The following is a 17,963-nucleotide window of genomic DNA, read 5'->3' as shown; positions in this document are numbered from 1 at the left end:
CCCTGGGGAGGAGATCCATTGGGTTTTTCCTCCTATATGAGCAGTGTGCATGGAAGCCAGGGCTCATAATGCACTATCATTATAATGCTCTATAGGGAGCAAAGGATAAGAATGAACGATCAGAAATCGTTGTATTAGACCGTTTCCTTTGAGTAGTAGTCTAGTTTTTTAAAAAGTCAAAACTACATATCACATTCAGTTTTCAATGGTATATAGAACAAAGAACCAGACATTTTAACATTGTAGGGGAGTTGTAATTTGATCCTTTGTGGTTAAAAAAAAGATCAAATTGATATTAAGTTTGTAATAAAATGAACAAGCAACTACCTCAATCACTTTGAAAAGCAGAAGAGGCCCTTTCTGACTTTAATCTTTGAAATCTGTCATGGAAAACCCGTGCCTTTTCCTCACGAAGTGTTAAACTGATTTAGGCCATAACTGCGGTAAATGCCGTTTTAAATACTGCAGGCTGTGTTAGCTGCATTGCCAGAACCCTACCTGCACTCAAAACAAGAAATCCAGTGTTGCATTTTCCAGAGCACCTACTGTAGAAGGTGCAGACCACACCCCAGATGGCGAAAACTTTACTTCATCTTTTTATTTCCTCCCCTCACTTTGCCAAGTAGTTCAGTATTTGCATGGCTTACAATGTATGTACTGTAGTTGATACTTTAGGTGGGTTTATGCATAAAGGCGTCATTCACGAGTGGGGGTTTCAGTAGTACACTCCCCTCGGACACCTCGATACAAACCTTAGCCTCTGTGAGCAGTACCGTATTGTTCAGAACGCAAACGAATCCTAAAGAGTAGGTGAATTAATAGAGCTCGTATTGTACTGCCGTGCTGCAGCTACCACTTATATTAACAACCACTAAAGGATAAGAAATACCAATACAGGTGAGACGATTAGAAATTTTAGCCTGCATTTCGATATATATAGAGAGAGAGTCTCTGGGATCCTGTTATCTGCCCGGCATGCGTTTATATTCTGTCCATTACGGTTCCTGTTTTATTTCCCGACAGCCCACGCTTGCGCGAGCTCGTCAGAGCTCCGGTTTCTAGGAGACGACGCGGTTTAAACAGGGAGCCGCGTCTGCCGTTGGGGCGAGTCGGACCGGGTCAGGCTGGGCCGGGCACGTCGCTATGCGGGGAGACGGGCCGGGTGCGAGTCGGGCCGGGGCGGACCGGGCAGGGCAGGTCGCTATGCGGGGAGACGGGCCGGGTGCGAGCCGGCTGGTCTACGATCAGATGCGGGACGTCATCCAGACACAGCAGAGCATCATCCTCAGCCTGAGGGAAAAGGTGAGGTTCAGGGCCGTCTGTGTGCGGCACCAGTGAAACAGCCGTCACGACGAGATCCATTTCGGATCGGCGATTGTATTACGCCTCCGTAGAGCTGAAGAAACGAATCGCGCCCACCCTGGTCGTGGCGAATGAAACGGTTTAATTGGCGCAAAGTGGGTCACTCATTACTGGAGTAAGACACCGGCTTTGTACAAGGGGACCATGATCGCCAGCCCACGACACTAACAGGAGCTTCTGCTGGCATCCATGAGCGTTGGTCAAATGTGGACTTCATCGTGCACTCACCCTGTCGGCATGTGTACGTTTCCAGGCTGGCGGACGTTACAAAGCACTTGTCTGTTTTGTCGCGTTTCCGCAGATGGCGGGTCAAGGGAAGTCGATGGTACCGAAAGAGAAATACGAGGAGGTGGCTCTGGAGCTGGAGGTAACTAGGGGCTGTAGCCCTTTCTGTCCTTCCTCCAGCCCTGCCAGTTCAGTGGCCCAGGCGGCGTGGTTTCTAAACGGAAAACAGAAGCTTTAATACTTGCATGATGCACAAGGCTGTGCTCTGCTGCTCTGCCTGCTGCCAGCCCTGCTCCGGACAGCTCTGAGTCCAGCGGCCCGCCGGGCCTGCTCCAGTCTGTGTACAAGTACACATTGTGGGTCCTGATTCTGCTGATGCCTATTAACGTGTGTGAGGACACAGGAACTGACCGACTGTCCACATTACCTTGTAGAGTGAGAGACAGTGGCGTGTGAGTACACAGGAACTGACCGACTGTCCACGTTACCTTGTAGAGCGAGAGACAGTGGCGTGTGAGGACACAGGAACTGCTGGCCAGGGAGTCGGGGAAGCTGGACTTCGCTCTGGGCGAGATAGAAGTTCTCTCAAAAAACCTCCAAAGAGAAAAGGAATCTTTTGAAAAAGCGTAAACACTTGTTAACTCTGTCATAATACAAAACATTTATTAGTCCTGCTCTGAACAATAAAATCCACCAAAATAAAACTGATCCCTTCAGTTGACATTAACACTGTACTCTTTAAGTATCTGAAATATAAAATCTTGTATCACACATACTCTGTCTTGCAGGTCCTGTAGCCTTTGTATTCCAAACATTAGGCCCGCTATGAAGGTTAAACTATGAAAGTGTTAGATGAGAGTAAACACCCAATATTTTACTTGCTGTCTACCAGCCTTGCCTTAGACTTGTCTCAACTGTTTACTGGTTTTATGATTACATTTTATCTCATCTTTAACTGATATTTGTGCAAATTATTGTCAGATTTTATCAATTAAACTATTATTTGTAAAGATATGTAGAGGCTTTTAATGCAAAACTGTGAAAAACATACATAAATGTTTTTTTCCATCTTTTTTTCACTCAGGCTTGCCAGTATGAAGGACAGGGCACTAAAAGAGACAGCAAAAAATGAAAAAATGAAAAGCAAGTGTAGTCGTAAGTTTTCATTTCCTTAAAATCCTTTTAATGTTTGCAGTCAGATGCTTTACAAACAGGATCCACCATTTACTGAATCTGGAGTTCTCACTTTTCGACCCAAGGATATTTACTGTTACATGATTTTAGATAGATTACTTTATTGATAGATAATTTATTTAATTAAACATTACATAGAATTTATTTATTTGTGTTATACGTTACATAAGGTTATCTTAATCTTTTAATACTATTTTCATGATGATCTAATAATGTTTTACATCTGAAATATACAAGAATTCAGACCAACCTAAGGGACACACAAACTCTGCAGTCACTGTAATCTTTCTGGTCAGCTACCTGTAGATGGAGCTGTCTGCTCTCGGCTGTGGTACTTCCTGATGTTTTAGTCCAAAGCCCTCACATCTCCTAAACGGGTGGGGTAGGGCCATTTGATTTTTCCATTACAAATTTATTTGAATGGGCTTGGGCCATGTAGTCCACAGTAGATATCTGTCATCGTCACTCAACCAATACACAGTCCAGCACGGGCGCTGCTTTGACTAGAACAGTATAGGAATGAGTGGCAGCTTGTTACAGAGTGATAGTGCAGAATGCTCCCATGGTCTCCAGCCGTTACTTCTGCCTTCGCGTTTATTCGGCCAAATCACCTTTGGTTTAAAGGTACAGATATTAATTTCAGTGTTTCTGGGAGAAACTGCCTGGATGATTTTAACAGGAGATAACCAGGATAAATGCAACAATATTTTATGCTGTAAAAACCATGTAATTCCAAAGATATTTCCTAATATTTTGTTGGTAACACTACTGATTTTTAGTTATTTAGTACTTGGAAACCAGTCTGCTGGTAGCTGTGCTTGTTGTTTTTCAGGTCTGTGCAGCAGAGTTAGTGATGTCTGTAGTGCAGGCTATAAAGTTAACTGATGTTTTTCTTTCAGATTTTGAATCCTCTGTTCTAATGCACCAGGCCATTTTGAAAGCAAAAGATGACCAAATCGGAGAACTCCAGAGGAAATTAGAAAAACAAAAAAACACTTTTCAGTAGGTACATTTAATACTCCCTGTATGTATAGGAAGTCAGTGGCCTTTTCCTTTATTAGATTCACGTCGCAGTGTGTTGCCAGTCAGTTTGTTGAGACAGTTGAAAGCCAGACAAGTTAAGGGCTATTTTTCCTTTGCCCCAAGAATGAGAAAAAACAGCTTTTGTAAAATCAAATTATTGGTCTAAGCATCCCACCTCCTCATCATCAAAGATGATCTGTTCTTATTTCACCCCAGACTAAAAATGGTCTAGACAGAAAAGCAAAGATACTTGCTTGTTACAATTAGAAGAATCAGAGTGAAGTGTTGGTCTAGGTATTACTTTAGCAAGTGTATGCATATCCATGGTAAGCATGGTAGCATTCAGGTCCTCCTGGACTTTGATGCCTTTCTGCATGGAGTCTGAAGGCTCCAGGTTCTTACCAGTAGATTTGATTGGCTGCTATGAATTGTTTCCTTGTAGTTTGATTGCTGGTTCCACTGAGGAAGGTGGCATGAGTCGAGTGTCTGGTTCTTCTCCCATTGCAGCCAGTTCTAGTAATGAGACTACAGTGACAGACCCATACACAGAGCCTACTACTGAGCCACTGAATGCTCTCATGGGGTTTTGCAGTAGCAGGTTCTCTTGCTTGTTTGGGGTTTTGCTTACCCAGTCTTAGTCTTATCTTACTTATTCTATCAGAGTCCAGCTGAGGGACCTTGCGATACAAAAACAGCAAGAAGCCTACATAGCCCGAGAGCTTCCGAAGAAGAGTAGAAGCGGGACCCGTCACCCACAGCCTTGTCCCACATGAGTGTCAGATCTGGAGGATTAACGCTGGGTCGTACAGTCTTCAGGGTCGCCACTACGCCACTAGCAGCCCTGGCACTACAGGCCCTGAGCAAGACCTGGACCCACGCTGTTGACCCTAGAAGCAAAGGTCTGTATCTCAGGAGACTGATGATTACTAGTCGAAGTGTCTCTTTTCTTGTTCAGTTTAGAATGTGCTTATTCTTAAACCTGTTGACAGTCTCATCCGTAAACACACTCCGCTCATCATCATTGAGAGATTTTGTGGCAGCAAGGAACAAGCTACACAGCCAGTTTGTTGAAGCATGCCTGCCTTCTTTGAGAAATGGATTCTCGTTTCCACCAGCTACTAGCAATCAAGCAGGCTAGATGGGCCAAATGACCGTCTCTCATTTGTAACCTTTATAACACATGAGAACATTTGGTTTGTTATAGTTCATTTGAATAATTAATAAGTGCAAAGGAAATGTATATTTTTACTGTAAACAATGCTTGTGCTGTTGCTTATACTGTGTATTGTAAGTCAAGTATATAGGCTTTTTGATTACTTGTTAATAAATGTTAGCATCTCTTCTGTTTTTTAATTCTTAAAACAAAGACATATGTTTACTGAACCTTGCTGAATTGCTACCACATATTCATATATAGTGTGAAGGTATCACATTGCACATATAATAAGATGTAGAGGTGGTTTCATTCAATCTAGGAATTCTGTAAGGGGTTTTCTGAAATTTAGGAATGAGTGTTTAAAAAACATTGCCATAGTTATCCATTAACAGAAAACCAAGTCCTCATTTATAAATGCAGAGCTCAAGAGCTAGATTAGTGCTTGGCATTAATGAGTAATCACAGTTAACTCAAAAGAGCTAAAAAAAGGTAGAATGTTCATCAATCCAAACTCTAATGTTTTGCAACATTTAGTTATTTTCTGAAGTTTTGTGCTTTATGATCAGTATGACATGTAGAACTCTTTGTAGCTTTAATAGGCTGTAGAGGCATGTAGCACCAGGTGTCAAGCAGATAATTGTATCACGGTGTCTCTTAAATCCTTACTGTGAAGGAACTGAATTGTCTGGGAGAGTTCTGCAAGGGCATTAACTTCATTGTATTTCCTGATGTACTGTCATACAGTCATTTGTCATGTGTCTACACATTCCTATGAGGCTTAAAGAAAGCCACTGAACTTCTTCACAATGAACAGTGTTTCTTCCTCTTGTTTGTAACCTTTCTTAAGTAAAGTAGTTGCTTACAAACATTTTTTTAAAGAATTCCTGGTGACCGTAGGTTGCCGCAGTTTTCCTGTGTACAAGGGCGACTGCTACATTCCCTGCAGGCTCCAGGCACATATTGCATAGTAGGAGTGGTTTGCATTCTTTCCTCCAGATGAGTTGACTCATCTCCCTTAGAGTTAACCCTTTCGGGACTGGCTTGAGAATAAATAAAAGAGGCACACCTCTGAACAAGTAATAGGTTTATTCCATGCTGAAAAAAGAAGAAAGAAAACACGTTTCGGCCGTGGAGCCTTCTTCAGGTGTGTTCCCAGGTATGTATTTTAGTAACTATGTCACTTTTATTTAAAACAGGATTCATAAATTACTTTTGTCTCCATGCAGTTTCCACACATTGCTTGTTAATAAATAAAAATGATTTTGCGGCTTAATTTAGTTGTTTTACAGCCACCCAAAACCAGTCAATTACACTGATTCTATGATAGAGAGATCTCGAATATTACTGTCACTCAGGGTGGGATGAGTCAGTGTCAAAGGAGCCTGTGTAAACACATTGATCTCCCTGTGAGCCAAAACATGCAGACGCACTTGGTGGTTGTTAGTTGAATGGGTGTATTGTAAAAACAGTAAAATGGTTTTAAAAATGTAGCACGGAAAACAGTAAATAGAGGAATGCATTTCTTTCAACACAATGAAATATTTTTATTGTGTTTCAAATTAACAGTGGTTGTGAGGATGATCATATTTGCCTAAGCTGTGATCTTTTACTTAACTATGTTAAAGGACTTGGCATTAGGTACCTGGCGTTACTGCCTGTAATGTATTTGCCTCATCCCTGTCTCTGTCTTGTCATTAATGTTTGCTTTACAAAACATTTAACAAATGTTTCAGTACATCAAAATGGCCTTTAATTCAGTTGTTTTTTAGTGAGTGTAATATCAATGTTTTTTGTCTGTAAACCACGGGGAGAGACAGGGATTCAACATGAAGGTTTTGGTCCATGCCTGGAGTGGTCTGTTTGCAGGCGAGAGGCAGTCTCTCTAATGAGCCAGCCATTTTGTTCTCCTTCTCTCCAGCAACAGCACTGTTTTAAATTTAGCACAGCCCTGTGACTCTCCTGGCTTGGCATATCAGATTCCTCTCGGATACTTCTGTCCAGATTGGTTTAGCACCTGCTGCTAACTATAACTATAGAAGTTTGAACCATACAGACTGGATGCTGACTGTGATACAACATAAGTGTCCAAGAACATCAGGCAGAAGACAATCTGAATTAAAGAGTTCTGATCAGCCATCCCTTGATCAGGAAACTGCCTGTCTCTTCATGTAAAAGCTGTAAAGGTACTTTAAATTGAGCGTAATTTCTCCCTGCTTTTCACTGAAATGGACTTCTTGATCTGCAGCAAGAATGAGATTCAATAGCACTGGACAGCGCCTGTGGATTCTGCTGGGTTTTCGACCCATGTAATCCAGTCTACTATACCTGAAGGTAACACTAGATTCAGTTCTCAAATTTTAAAGCTTTCACTTGACACAGCATGCTCAAGCCCATTCACTGCAGGTGGTATTGTGGCAATAAAAGACCAGAATGCGTACTAGGCTAACGAACTTGATCTTGGATTCACTTAAAATGATATTTCTCAGGACTGTTTATTGCCGTAGGGCCCTTTTTCTTGCTTTAAATTTTAAAGCAAGTAAATATGAACGGTGCATCTAAAGGAGAATGGTGTTACTTGTTATGCAGACTGTGTGGATTGTGAATGGGTTATTCATGTATGGGAACATGACATGCAGTTTAGATAAAATAATCAAGCATTGTAATTAAGTAAATTACATAAGTAAATCTGTTTAATAGTCACTTAAATACTGCCCACAAGACATTAGTAACAGTCTGCTAAGGTTCAAAAGTGTAATCTTGATATTTGAGGTGACCAAACTAAGCTTACTTTTTAAGCAGTATTGTATATTGAGAAGGATATTTACAATATAACCTGAGTTCTGTAACAAAATTCACTACAGTTCAATTGAAAAAAAATATATAATTTCAATGAGCAATGATCATTTTTATAAAATATTAAATTAAATTGGTTGTTTCCTATCATTGATAAACTGTTAACAATTGTCTTTAGGAAAATGGACTAAAGTAAAATCCCAGGCTCACTCCAACAAAGACACTGTAAATCCAAGTTGTCTACAGACAGGCTGGGACTTTTACTGGGATTGAGTTTGTCAAAGGTGGTGGGGAGCAGCAGGCAGGGGTTCCAGTGTCCGCCCACAGCCCTGAGCCCCGCGGCCCTCTTCCTACTGAACACTGTTCACCTGCAGACTCACTGCTGGACACATAGACAGAAGGTCAGCTTCTTCCAAAATAATGAGGGAGGGGAAAATGGATACTATCTTACATGTTTGCATTGAAGAGGAATCCTTCAAAATGAACCTAATTTATTCGTTTTTTTTTCAAAGTAATGGTAGGAAAATTAGTTGTTTTAAATTCACTTCCCTAAAATAAACCCTGCTATACCCACCAAATGTTTATACACTAATACTTGCTGTTGATAAACTCCTATAGTTATTTCTGCTGTCTTTCGTACACATCTGTCATAATAAAACAGGGAGGACTATAAAACTGGCATCTCCAGTTGTATTTGTGTTATAATTTTATTGTATAGATTTGTTTAGATGTTTTACTACTTTCCAGGTACAGTACATAGCCCACTTTCCCTCTTCAAGCTCAGTAATGGCATGGACAGATACATTTAATAATTATTTGACAGGCCATTTTGCTGTCCTATTTTTCAGTATATTACAGTGACACCAAATCCTATTCCATCAAATAAGGCTTTAATTTTAATGCATGTGGGCATTAAACAGCTAAATTCCTCTGTGAGGAGCTATACGGCTGTAAGAACAGGCACGAGTGTGACCTGTTTTGCCAAAACCAGTCTCTTCCAGGTTGACACTGACAATCTCAAAGTGAATTTTAAAATTCATTGTCTTTATTCGTGAAATCGCTGCATTTGGTCAAGAGAGTAGTTTTGGGAGATGATGTGACAGGCAGTGTGCTGGACAGAAGAGATCTCAGGCTGTATCACTCTGGGTGACTCACTGTACATGAACAGCACAGTGCCTGTCCAAGGGCATGGTCCTTTGAGACCCGGAATTTGTCAAATAATTTAACATTTGTAAGATGTTGGCAAAAAGCATAATGGTAATTACACAGCAGACTGTTATGAGAGGGTGGTGTTGGGAGCAGTAGGGTATATTCACCATCAGCCTGACATATTAGCTACAGGGGGCAAGAGCCACACATACAGACACAGACGTGGGCTGAATCACAGATAGAAAACACAGCAACACCTGCCAACTGCAAATTCCACATGTGTCTTTTGACAGTAGCTTCCTGTTTTCCTGCGGCTCCTGTTTATACTCTTTGGAAAGCCTCTGGTCAGTCGGGGGTTAGCAGCTGGAAGGAGGGTCGTGGTTACAGCTGTGTCTGAAGTTCAGGGCCAGAATGCTGTAACAGTGATACAGACAACAGGCTCAGCAGGAGTTCCCCTTTTGAAATCTGACAAAGGCTGCAAATATTGCCAAACGAAATTATTTGCCAAGATTTTGATCCCCGTTTGTGAATAATACTAGTCAGGATTTTGCCATCTGGACATGAGAGGATGTTGTGGGTGAGGCTCCTCTGTGAACAGCCCTCAGAGCGGGTGGTCCTTGCTGGCCTGGCTTGAGGAGCTGCACTGTGTTGTGGGTGGACAGGGTTCACCGTACATTTGCTATTACATTGAAGCTGCCTTGTACATAACAATATGACTCTGCTTCATGCACTGCCAGGTGTGCTTTACTAATTTAGGAAATATAAAATAGCTCATTGCAGATGTATACTCATTATAAAATACTAGGGACTACCAGCCAGGTGAACAAACCGTCTCCCAAAAAAGCAATAATTTACTATTAGGTATCGAAGTAAATACCTTTCTGGTCAATAAGAAATTGGAGGGGGCAATATTAGAGGTAATGTATTAAATTATATAGTAAATATATACAGATTGCAAAGATCACCATCAACTGAATACTTTAAAAGGTTTGCCCCCAATTTTCTGTTCATTTTAAAATCCCTTACACAAGTAATTTGAATAATGGGATTACAGTGTAGAAAAATGAATAGTAGTATGTTCTCTGGTCTCTCTGTGAATATCTTTTTATCAACCTTTCAGCCATGCAGATGAGGCTTTCTTGCCATGATGTGGTGTTAGTCTTACTGGAAAATGATTTCTCCTAACTGTTCTTTGGACTGTCAGTGTCTGTAGCTTGAGTTTCCAAACTCTACTGATGAGAATGGAGGTCAGAGTAAAGTAAGAAAAAAACAGCAGGGCACTGAAATATCTGTAAGGTAATACCAGGCTTCCATCTTTCTTTTCTCATTTGTTTTCACAGGTCAAAGTCGTGCTCCTGTGCCCCATAGCAGGAGAAAACACTCGCAAGTTTGCCTGAATGCCCGTTTTATCAGCTTTATTCAGATCAGTATGACAAAAAAAAACATGTCTTCTGAAGAAGAAAACCTCCATGTTCTTAGGAGAACAAATGGAGACCCCGGCTTTCAAAATCATGATGAAAATATGACCGAGTTGTTCTTAAGCGATGTAGTGCGCAATAGAAGCAAACAGCACTCTATTACAGAAAGGACTTCACTCTGCGATATTTTTGGTGATGACAGCGACGCCCCTGTGTTTTTAAGTAGCAACATGTCCAGTAAGAGAGACTCCGCCGAAGGCGCGAAGATCGAAGATGCAGTCTGCGACTCCTCAGGCTCGTACCACACGGCCTTGTGCTCGGAAGCTGCAGAGCCTTCAAGCGACTCGAGCGAGAACTTCGAGGATTCCAAAGAGGACCTGTCACCCGAGCAAACGGACTCGGAGCACGGGGTTGCCCCCGAAAGCCACCTCTCACAGCGCGGGCACGCGGCCAAGAAGATGGCGCTCACGGCCGGAGTTAATCGCCCCACAGTAATGCCCCGTAGCCCCGGACAGCTGGCCACGCAGGACAGCGGTGAAGTACAGAACACAGGTCCGATTCCTGAGCCAGAGTGGCGGAAAGAGGGTGAGGTAAGTGTGACAGTAGGGGGACACCCCCCTCTGAGAGTGGCCTCCACTGAGCCGGTCCTCATTAGCTCAAGGTCCGTCGGTAGACGCAGCGAAAGTGATCCCACTGTGGGGGGGGGCAGCTGCGGCACCACTTGCAAGGAGCAACAGGTTCAGCTGTCACTCACGGCCAAGAATAGAAAAAGGCCTGCGAGTTCCAGCACAGTGCTTACAGACAGAGAGCCCCTGCTGGGAATGCCAGGGCGCTGTTGTTCAGAGCGTCCGTTCAGTCCGCAGCGGCAGAAGCCGAAAGAACAGCCAGGAAGTGCAAGGAAGCAGAGCAGCCACAGTCCGTCCGCAGCAACCCACCAAACCAGAGACTGCGCCAGCGAGGCGTCCAGCATGGGCAGTGAGTTGGACGAAGCAGACAACGAGGTGAAGTGGTTCACCGACCTGGCCTTCAAAAGCTTGTCCAGCCCTCAAGTCGACTACCTTGACATCTACAACTCCAGCTACAGGTCTTCCGCCAACGCGTCGCGGCCCTCGACGGGGGAGAGCTGCGGGGCTAATGTGTGGTCAGCGTACGCTGACCTGCGCGGCTCGTCGAGAACAGATGGCAATGATGTCATTGCGCCAGACAGCAAGGAGCCCGCTGAGCAGTTTGAGATGGGAAATTTTGAATGCGAGGATGTGGCTCTTGAGAGCAAAGATGAGCTAAAAAGAGGCAAAAGGACTGTGCCCAAACGTCAAATCCAGCTAAAGAGACGCGACACCAGCGAATCGAGAGCAAGTGAGTCCAGCGAAAGCGAATGTAAACCCACGCACAGAAGCTCTGAGAGGCGTACGCAGGACATTTTACTACGCCAGCATAGCACTCCGGCTGCCATTCAAGATGGGTATCGCAAAACCGAGGATGTTACGATCCGACAGGACAACAAAAAAAAACTGCAGAAGTCCGTCTCACTGGATGAGACGTCTAGTAAAACTAAATTTGCATCTTGCCTCATAAAAAATGTGTTGTCTAAGAAGATGCTGTATGAACACAAACTGAAACGGCTTCAGGGGACTGTTCGGGATGGGCAGCCACCAGTCACGGTTACTGCTTCACCCGGGCGGGACAAAGGTCTGGAACGCTGCAGGGAGACTCCACAGAACGAAATTTCAGATCTTTGCTTTACTTCAGGGGTCAAGTCAGACTGCAGCCTTTCTTCAGAAGAGCTGCCACTGGAGCCTCTGCTGCCTGGCAAATTGGAGTTAAGCAATCAGAATGTGACTGATACCAGCAACATAATACTTAACACCACGGTGAGTACAAAAACGCACCAGAAGCCATGTTGCAAATACAGCTTCAGTGCTTTTGAGAACTGTGTGGCAGGAGCTGCCAATACGAAAAGCAGCAACGGGAAGCAAGGGAAAAGGTCAGAACTGGTTATACCCTGTGAGAAGAGGAAGGCACGCACAGATGAAGGGGTCATGAAAGACGAAGCGGAGCACAATGCCAGCAACAATCCTGGGCAGCAATGGCATGACTCAGCAAGTTCCAGCACGACAGGCAGGGTGGATGTTATAAGTACCGCTCGACCCACACGCAGCAAGTCGGGAAGGACAGACGAAGAAGAGCAGCATCCTGTGAACACAGAAAAGTGTCAACAGCAGGATCCAAGAGCCATATTTAAGTCTGAAGCCCCAGAGATAACTCTGAAACCCAACACAAACGACAAGGTTAGGACTACCTTGAGAGTTGCCTGTCTGTCTCCTGACAAAGAAACCAAAAAAGTGGGGAATGGAGAGTCATTCAGTCCAGTGAGTACACCTGGGGTAGACCAAGAGAAAAACAAAGCAAGTGACCTGGTGGAAACTACCTCACATAATAAAGGAAAAACTCCAATTCACAAGGTGAGAGATGTGAGGAAGCTTGTGAAAAATACTTACAATTTGTCATTTAAGGCGCCAGCTGCTCCACCTCAAGAAAGTCAGCTGCCAGAGCCAGAAGAAGCCCTCTTCCTGCCCGCTGGTCCACCACCAGTGTTAATAGAGTGCAAATCAATCAGCAGACCAGAAAGCAAGGCAGATGACAGCCATAGTGTTACAAAGAAGGAGGAGAAAACAACATGTGTGTCTCCAGTGGTGCAAACCAGGGAAAACGTTTCTATTTCCGTGAGTCCCAAGACCAGTAAAATCGAGAGCATCTTACTCAAAGACATGCGTAAGACACCTGACAAAACCTCTGTTACAAAGACCACAGGTCTGAGAGAAACGCCTGTGAAGATGGTAGGCAGTGATGCAGATAAGAATTCAGAACTGACATCGGGAGGGATTAGGATCCCAGAGCTCAGCGACACAAGCATTGATCCTCCCAGTAGAGAAAGGGAAATATCCACATTGCTCGTCCTGAAAGATGGACCGGAGGAGACACCAGCTGCAGGCTGCCTTCCAAGCAGCAGCAGCCATTCAGTTTCCATGATCTTGAAAGAGAAAGGATTCCAGGCTGACATAGGAGTCTGCGAAACCTCCAGTGAGGACAGTAATTCTGCTCCCAAGCATGTCAACACTCTGGAAGTGCCATTGCAAACGTGTGTTCTCAAGAGTACAGGCTTAGAGTCAGGAAGAATGGAGACCCCAGACCTCCTCCTGCCACAGAGTCAAACCCCAGCTGACCTCCTGCCACCAGAGTGTCAGGCTGCAGCATCGGATGCCAGCAAAGAGCAACTGACTGATGAATGCAGCCATAAATCCACACAGGATTCCATCTTGCAGCCAGAAAGTCGCAGCTATGGAGAATTCAGTCAAGATCTTTATGCTTCAGACGACCCTCCTAGTTATGATGAAAGGGAGAGTTTCAGCCGGCTTCTTGCAACAGATTTGCCACCCGGGAAGCCAGACAAGTATGGCCCTGCTCCTCCCAAGTGTTCATGTTCTGTTGCGACACAGAAAAGCCCAGCTCCACTGCCGAGTCCCCCAACCCCCTCTCCTGCTAGTGCCTGGTGCGACAGTGAAACACCAGACTCCCAGCAGGCGATGACATCCCAAACGCAAAGAACAGACACAAGTGTGCTGAATCACCCGGCGTTTCCTCTCCAGGCGGGGCAGATGAAGTCTGTGCCTCCAGCTCCACTTCACCCTCCTTCAGCTGCCTCTTTCTTTCCAGTGCAGCTGGAGTCTGAAGAGAGGCGGGCGAGTCAGAGGCCAGGCCACAGCGTGACCCGTCATAAATCGCCACAGCCTTCGCATCTCGCCAGTGGAAGTCCTCTCCACCAGCCCCCGAAAACGGCCCAGGAGACAAGGCAGCAACTCCTGTGTAGCCCCAGGGGCTTCCTGTCTCCATTCGCTGCCGAGTGCGGGAGTGAAGGCCTCCCATATCCTGGGAACGTCGCCAGCTCCACTGTGCCCTGCTTCCAGTACAATCAGAGTCCGAGAAAAGTGCTGCTCGACCCTGAAACCGGGAAATACTTCTACATTGACATGCCTGTTCAACCACTGCGCAAAATGTTGTACGATCCTGAAACGGGACAGTATGTGGAGGTGCTGATACCCCAGCAAGCTCTGTCACACAGCGGGGTGTACCAGAACCCAGCCTCCCCTTATTCTTCATTTATGAACCCAGGAATGTACAGCTCACCTTACATGCCTTATTCTGGGCTCCCGATGCCTTCTCACCCAGCTTCGCCGCCAGGTCACCCTGACCTGCCGGGCAGCACCCCACATGGCAGTGCAGCCAGCCAGAACCTGAAGCCAGAGGCGCCGAGCAACCAGCCCGCGGAGCAGAACTACCTGGAGAGCATGTACTACATTCCCACAGGAATGACCGCAAGCCCTAACCCTTCACTGCCAGAACTCCATCTGAAACGTCCTCCTAGCTCTTCGGCTGGTATAAGAAGATCCTGAATGTATTGTCAGTAGAAGTGCACAGCATGCAGGATTTACAGAGGAAATTGAAGAATTGTGGGCTTCAAAGTTTGTCCATCTTGGTCCCAAGTGTGAGTTTTACTGTTTTGTTTCATTTTAAATATAATTTATACATTTATAATTTTTGTATAAATTTCTTGCCGTAGACTATTTCTGAATACATCTGGGTTGGCTTGTCAAATCCTGTATTACTGCGATCACAAAGCTGCATACAGAGCTCAAGAGCTCAAGGCATCAGGTATTATTTCAGAATCAGGAAAATAACGGTAGTTGCTTATTAAGAAAAATGTTAGCAAAAAAACATTTTACAAGACAAATTAAAGAATTTACAGATTTAATAGTTAGTTTATGACCTCATTTCCAAACTGTGGAAAAGAACAGGGTCCAGATTCAGATCTAAGCATGGCTGAGCATGTAGCAGTTACATGATGGTTTTAATGTTGATCTTTTGCACAGACATTACAGTGTGCCCTTTTTTGAATAGTTAATCCTCAGCAAGTGATAATGTGATAAAAACCATCAATAGGCAATAGCATTTTACTAATAAATGAAAAAGGAGTTTCTTTTCAGAAATGCTGGCCATTCTACCAAAAAACACTACTATTAATAGATAATAAGAACTGTATTGCTGATAACACAACAAAAGGATTTCCCCACTGTACAGTACCTATCTCATTTCTCTGTACTTACTTTCTGTTATTTCATAGATTGTGCTAGTCGGGGACTGTGTGGTCTTGTGGCAGAGGAAAAGAGACTGTTGTTATCCTGAACAAGTTACCAGGCATTCTAGTGCTGCATTCTTCACACGAGCTATAAAAGCAGAGTCTTATTGGAAACGTCTCAGCAGCGGGGGCTAGCGGTGAATAATTCACCCCCAAGCCTGTAAGGGTCAGAGAGCTCAGCTGGAGCACACTGTCCTCAGAGACAGCTGAGGCCTGGCAGGGGGAGTCAGTGAAAGGGCTGTGTTACTTTCACAGCTCGGTGACAGAAAATGCCAGTTGGGGGTTGAAGTCTGTTCCAGGCTTCCAGTCCAGTACAGTTGGGACAAACTGCCTCTTTCAAACCGGTTATATACTCAGTTTGACCTCTGGTAGGACTTTGTTAATCTCTCAAAATGTTATTATTTCTTGATCTGTAGGTATTTGTTGCTTTGTTGTGTTTTACGGAGCTTGTTCTGTTCCAGGACAGTTTGGCTTCATCATTAGTGGAATGTCTGGACTGAACGTCAGAGTGAAGCCATGTGTGAACACGTTAGTGGTGAAAAAAGTGTTTGAAGGGTTCCATCATGTGGGAGAGTGTATGAAATGATGTAGCAGTCACAGCCCTTACGACTATCATTGATGGGGTCACCATGTGAAAGCTGTTGGAACTCAATTCACAAAGCAGCTGTTCCTTTTCAAGTAATTTCTAACCTAATGAAAAACCTCTCCAGATTGCAGCATCAATGTGCATTGGATTAGACTGTATCTTTCTCTTTCATATGATTTAGTTCAGATGTGGTTTAAAAACATGTCCCGCTGTAGACAGTGCTACAATAACAGAACATTTGTGCTGATCAGCATGTCTGTAATGGTCATTTCTTACTGCAACAGCAAAGGAGTTCGTACTCATAAAGATCACCTGCACTGTTCCGCAGCTCTTTCAGCTGTAACCTTGTAGGCATTTTAATTCTTCTTCGGGTTCAGTAGACAAGACCTCGAATCGAGGGCTGTGCGGTCATGTCAAATGTATGAATTTAGAATGGATAGGGTACAGGACTGGGCACTCTGGGAACACTGGGGGGTTGTGGAACAAGGGATGTGGGATGGGCCACACCACAGTTAAATCATCCACACTCCCTTGCCAAAGTATTCGGAGCCTGACATTACACCACCAACGTGGTGGTGTGTTGAATTGCACTGCCCCCTCCACTGTTCCCAGCTCCGGTCTGGCAGACCCAGAGCGCGGCTGGTCGGGTTGGAGAGGGCAGCAGCCTCCTGCTCCCCAGCCCGAGCACACAGGGCCTGCCGGCTAGCGAGCCCCTGTCCAGCAGCTGGTTGACTGGGATCTCCAGAGAAGAAATAACCTGCACACATTGTGACTGAGATGTCATTGACTTTAAGAATAAGGAGAAACGCCATTTTGTTAGGTGTGTTTAGGAAAGTAATACAGAATCACAAACCAAGTCAGCTCAAATGCTTCATCACATGCTCAGATGCTTAACTTGGTCAATTCTGATTCACAGACTACAGAGAAGGCAGTTGTCCCGGAGTGGAAACTAAGGATTGTTAAGTTATTTTTATCTGACAGTAGCAACTGTAAAAGCAGCTTCTCACTGACACCTGTATCTCCTGGGGCACCTCTAGTGTACACATGTAATAAAGACACCATATGTGTTTCCTCGACTGTTGTTGGTGTCATTTTTCAAATGGCTGAAGATGTGCTCGCCCCTTTCTGAACACAGTCACCTCACCGTGTGTACTGTAACAACAGCAGGTTACGTCACAGGGCTAGAATTCAGTGTTTAAAGCCTGGGCAGGGTGCGAGCTTGTGTTGAGTCAAGGCTGCCTCCGCCACTCTTCTGCACAGCTTCTCCAGAAGCTGTGAGCCTGGAGGCTGCCCTGGAGAAACACCACTTCGGGCTTCCAAAGCTGAGGAGTGCGTCATTAATAGATTTAAGAACTGAAGTGCTGATAACACAACACAAGGATTTCCCCATTCTGTTTCCTTTCTGTTATTTCATAGATTGTGCTAGTGGGGGACTGTGTGGTCTTGTGGCAATTCTCAATTAAACTGTAGCACCAGCACATGAAGGCCAGTGGTCCACCTGGTGAACCCAACCGATGAGCTCAACATGCATCTAACTCTGGAGACAAAAACACTTGGACCCAACCAGCTGCTCTCCACCACAGGGGACATATAGGCTCACTGAGCTACTCATCGACAGAGCCTGCTGTCGCCTGAGACCCCCAGTCTGTTCCCCGCTGGAGTATATTCACCAAAACACGAAGAATATAACACCGTGTGGATGTTGTACTTACTGCTTCCCCAAACACTTGTTCAACATCTGTAGATGGTACTGTATCTATAGATGTGTATAGCAACGTATTCTAGTTTGTGCATGTCTAAGTAATACTTTAAAAATATACTAACACATTTTAAGAACCTTGAGAACCGAGAAAGTTAGGTATT

At 44.5% G+C, this 17,963-nt stretch overlaps 2 protein-coding genes across 2 annotated transcripts; both read left to right on the top strand.

The window, feature by feature from the left end:
• Positions 1-1,068: 1,068 nt before the first annotated feature.
• LOC148821420 (spermatogenesis-associated protein 24-like) lies at positions 1,069-5,145 on the top strand. The gene is made up of 6 exons (XM_088932499.1): positions 1,069-1,302; positions 1,664-1,729; positions 2,083-2,213; positions 2,672-2,742; positions 3,681-3,783; positions 4,466-5,145. Exons 1-6 carry the CDS (start codon positions 1,144-1,146, stop codon positions 4,575-4,577), a joined length of 642 nt encoding a protein of 213 aa, XP_088788625.1. The 5' UTR covers positions 1,069-1,143; the 3' UTR covers positions 4,578-5,145.
• Positions 5,146-7,014: 1,869 nt separating this feature from the next.
• On the top strand, positions 7,015-17,173 carry LOC148821419 (uncharacterized). Its single transcript, XM_088933353.1, has 2 exons — positions 7,015-7,291; positions 10,243-17,173. The coding sequence occupies exon 2, from the start codon at positions 10,332-10,334 to the stop codon at positions 14,769-14,771; it is 4,440 nt and encodes a 1,479-aa protein (XP_088789479.1). The 5' UTR covers positions 7,015-7,291; positions 10,243-10,331; the 3' UTR covers positions 14,772-17,173.
• Positions 17,174-17,963: the final 790 nt, after the last annotated feature.

This window comes from Atractosteus spatula, chromosome 14, assembly GCF_055471065.1.
Source record: "Atractosteus spatula isolate fAtrSpa1 chromosome 14, fAtrSpa1.hap1, whole genome shotgun sequence".
Taxonomy (NCBI): domain Eukaryota; kingdom Metazoa; phylum Chordata; class Actinopteri; order Semionotiformes; family Lepisosteidae; genus Atractosteus; species Atractosteus spatula.
Note: the sequence above shows the minus strand (reverse complement) of the source record. Positions and strands in the feature narration are given on the sequence as shown.

Bases quoted from the DNA above. Each gene is read 5' to 3' on its own strand.
- LOC148821420 (XM_088932499.1), top strand. From the start codon at position 1,144: ATGCGGGGAGACGGGCCGGGTGCGAGTCGGGCCGGGGCGGACCGGGCA. The intron at 1,303-1,663 runs GTGAGGTTCAGG...GCGTTTCCGCAG, and splicing joins TCCTCAGCCTGAGGGAAAAG to ATGGCGGGTCAAGGGAAGTC. The intron at 2,214-2,671 runs GTAAACACTTGT...TTTTTCACTCAG, and splicing joins AAGGAATCTTTTGAAAAAGC to GCTTGCCAGTATGAAGGACA.
- LOC148821419 (XM_088933353.1), top strand. From the start codon at position 10,332: ATGACAAAAAAAAACATGTCTTCTGAAGAAGAAAACCTCCATGTTCTT.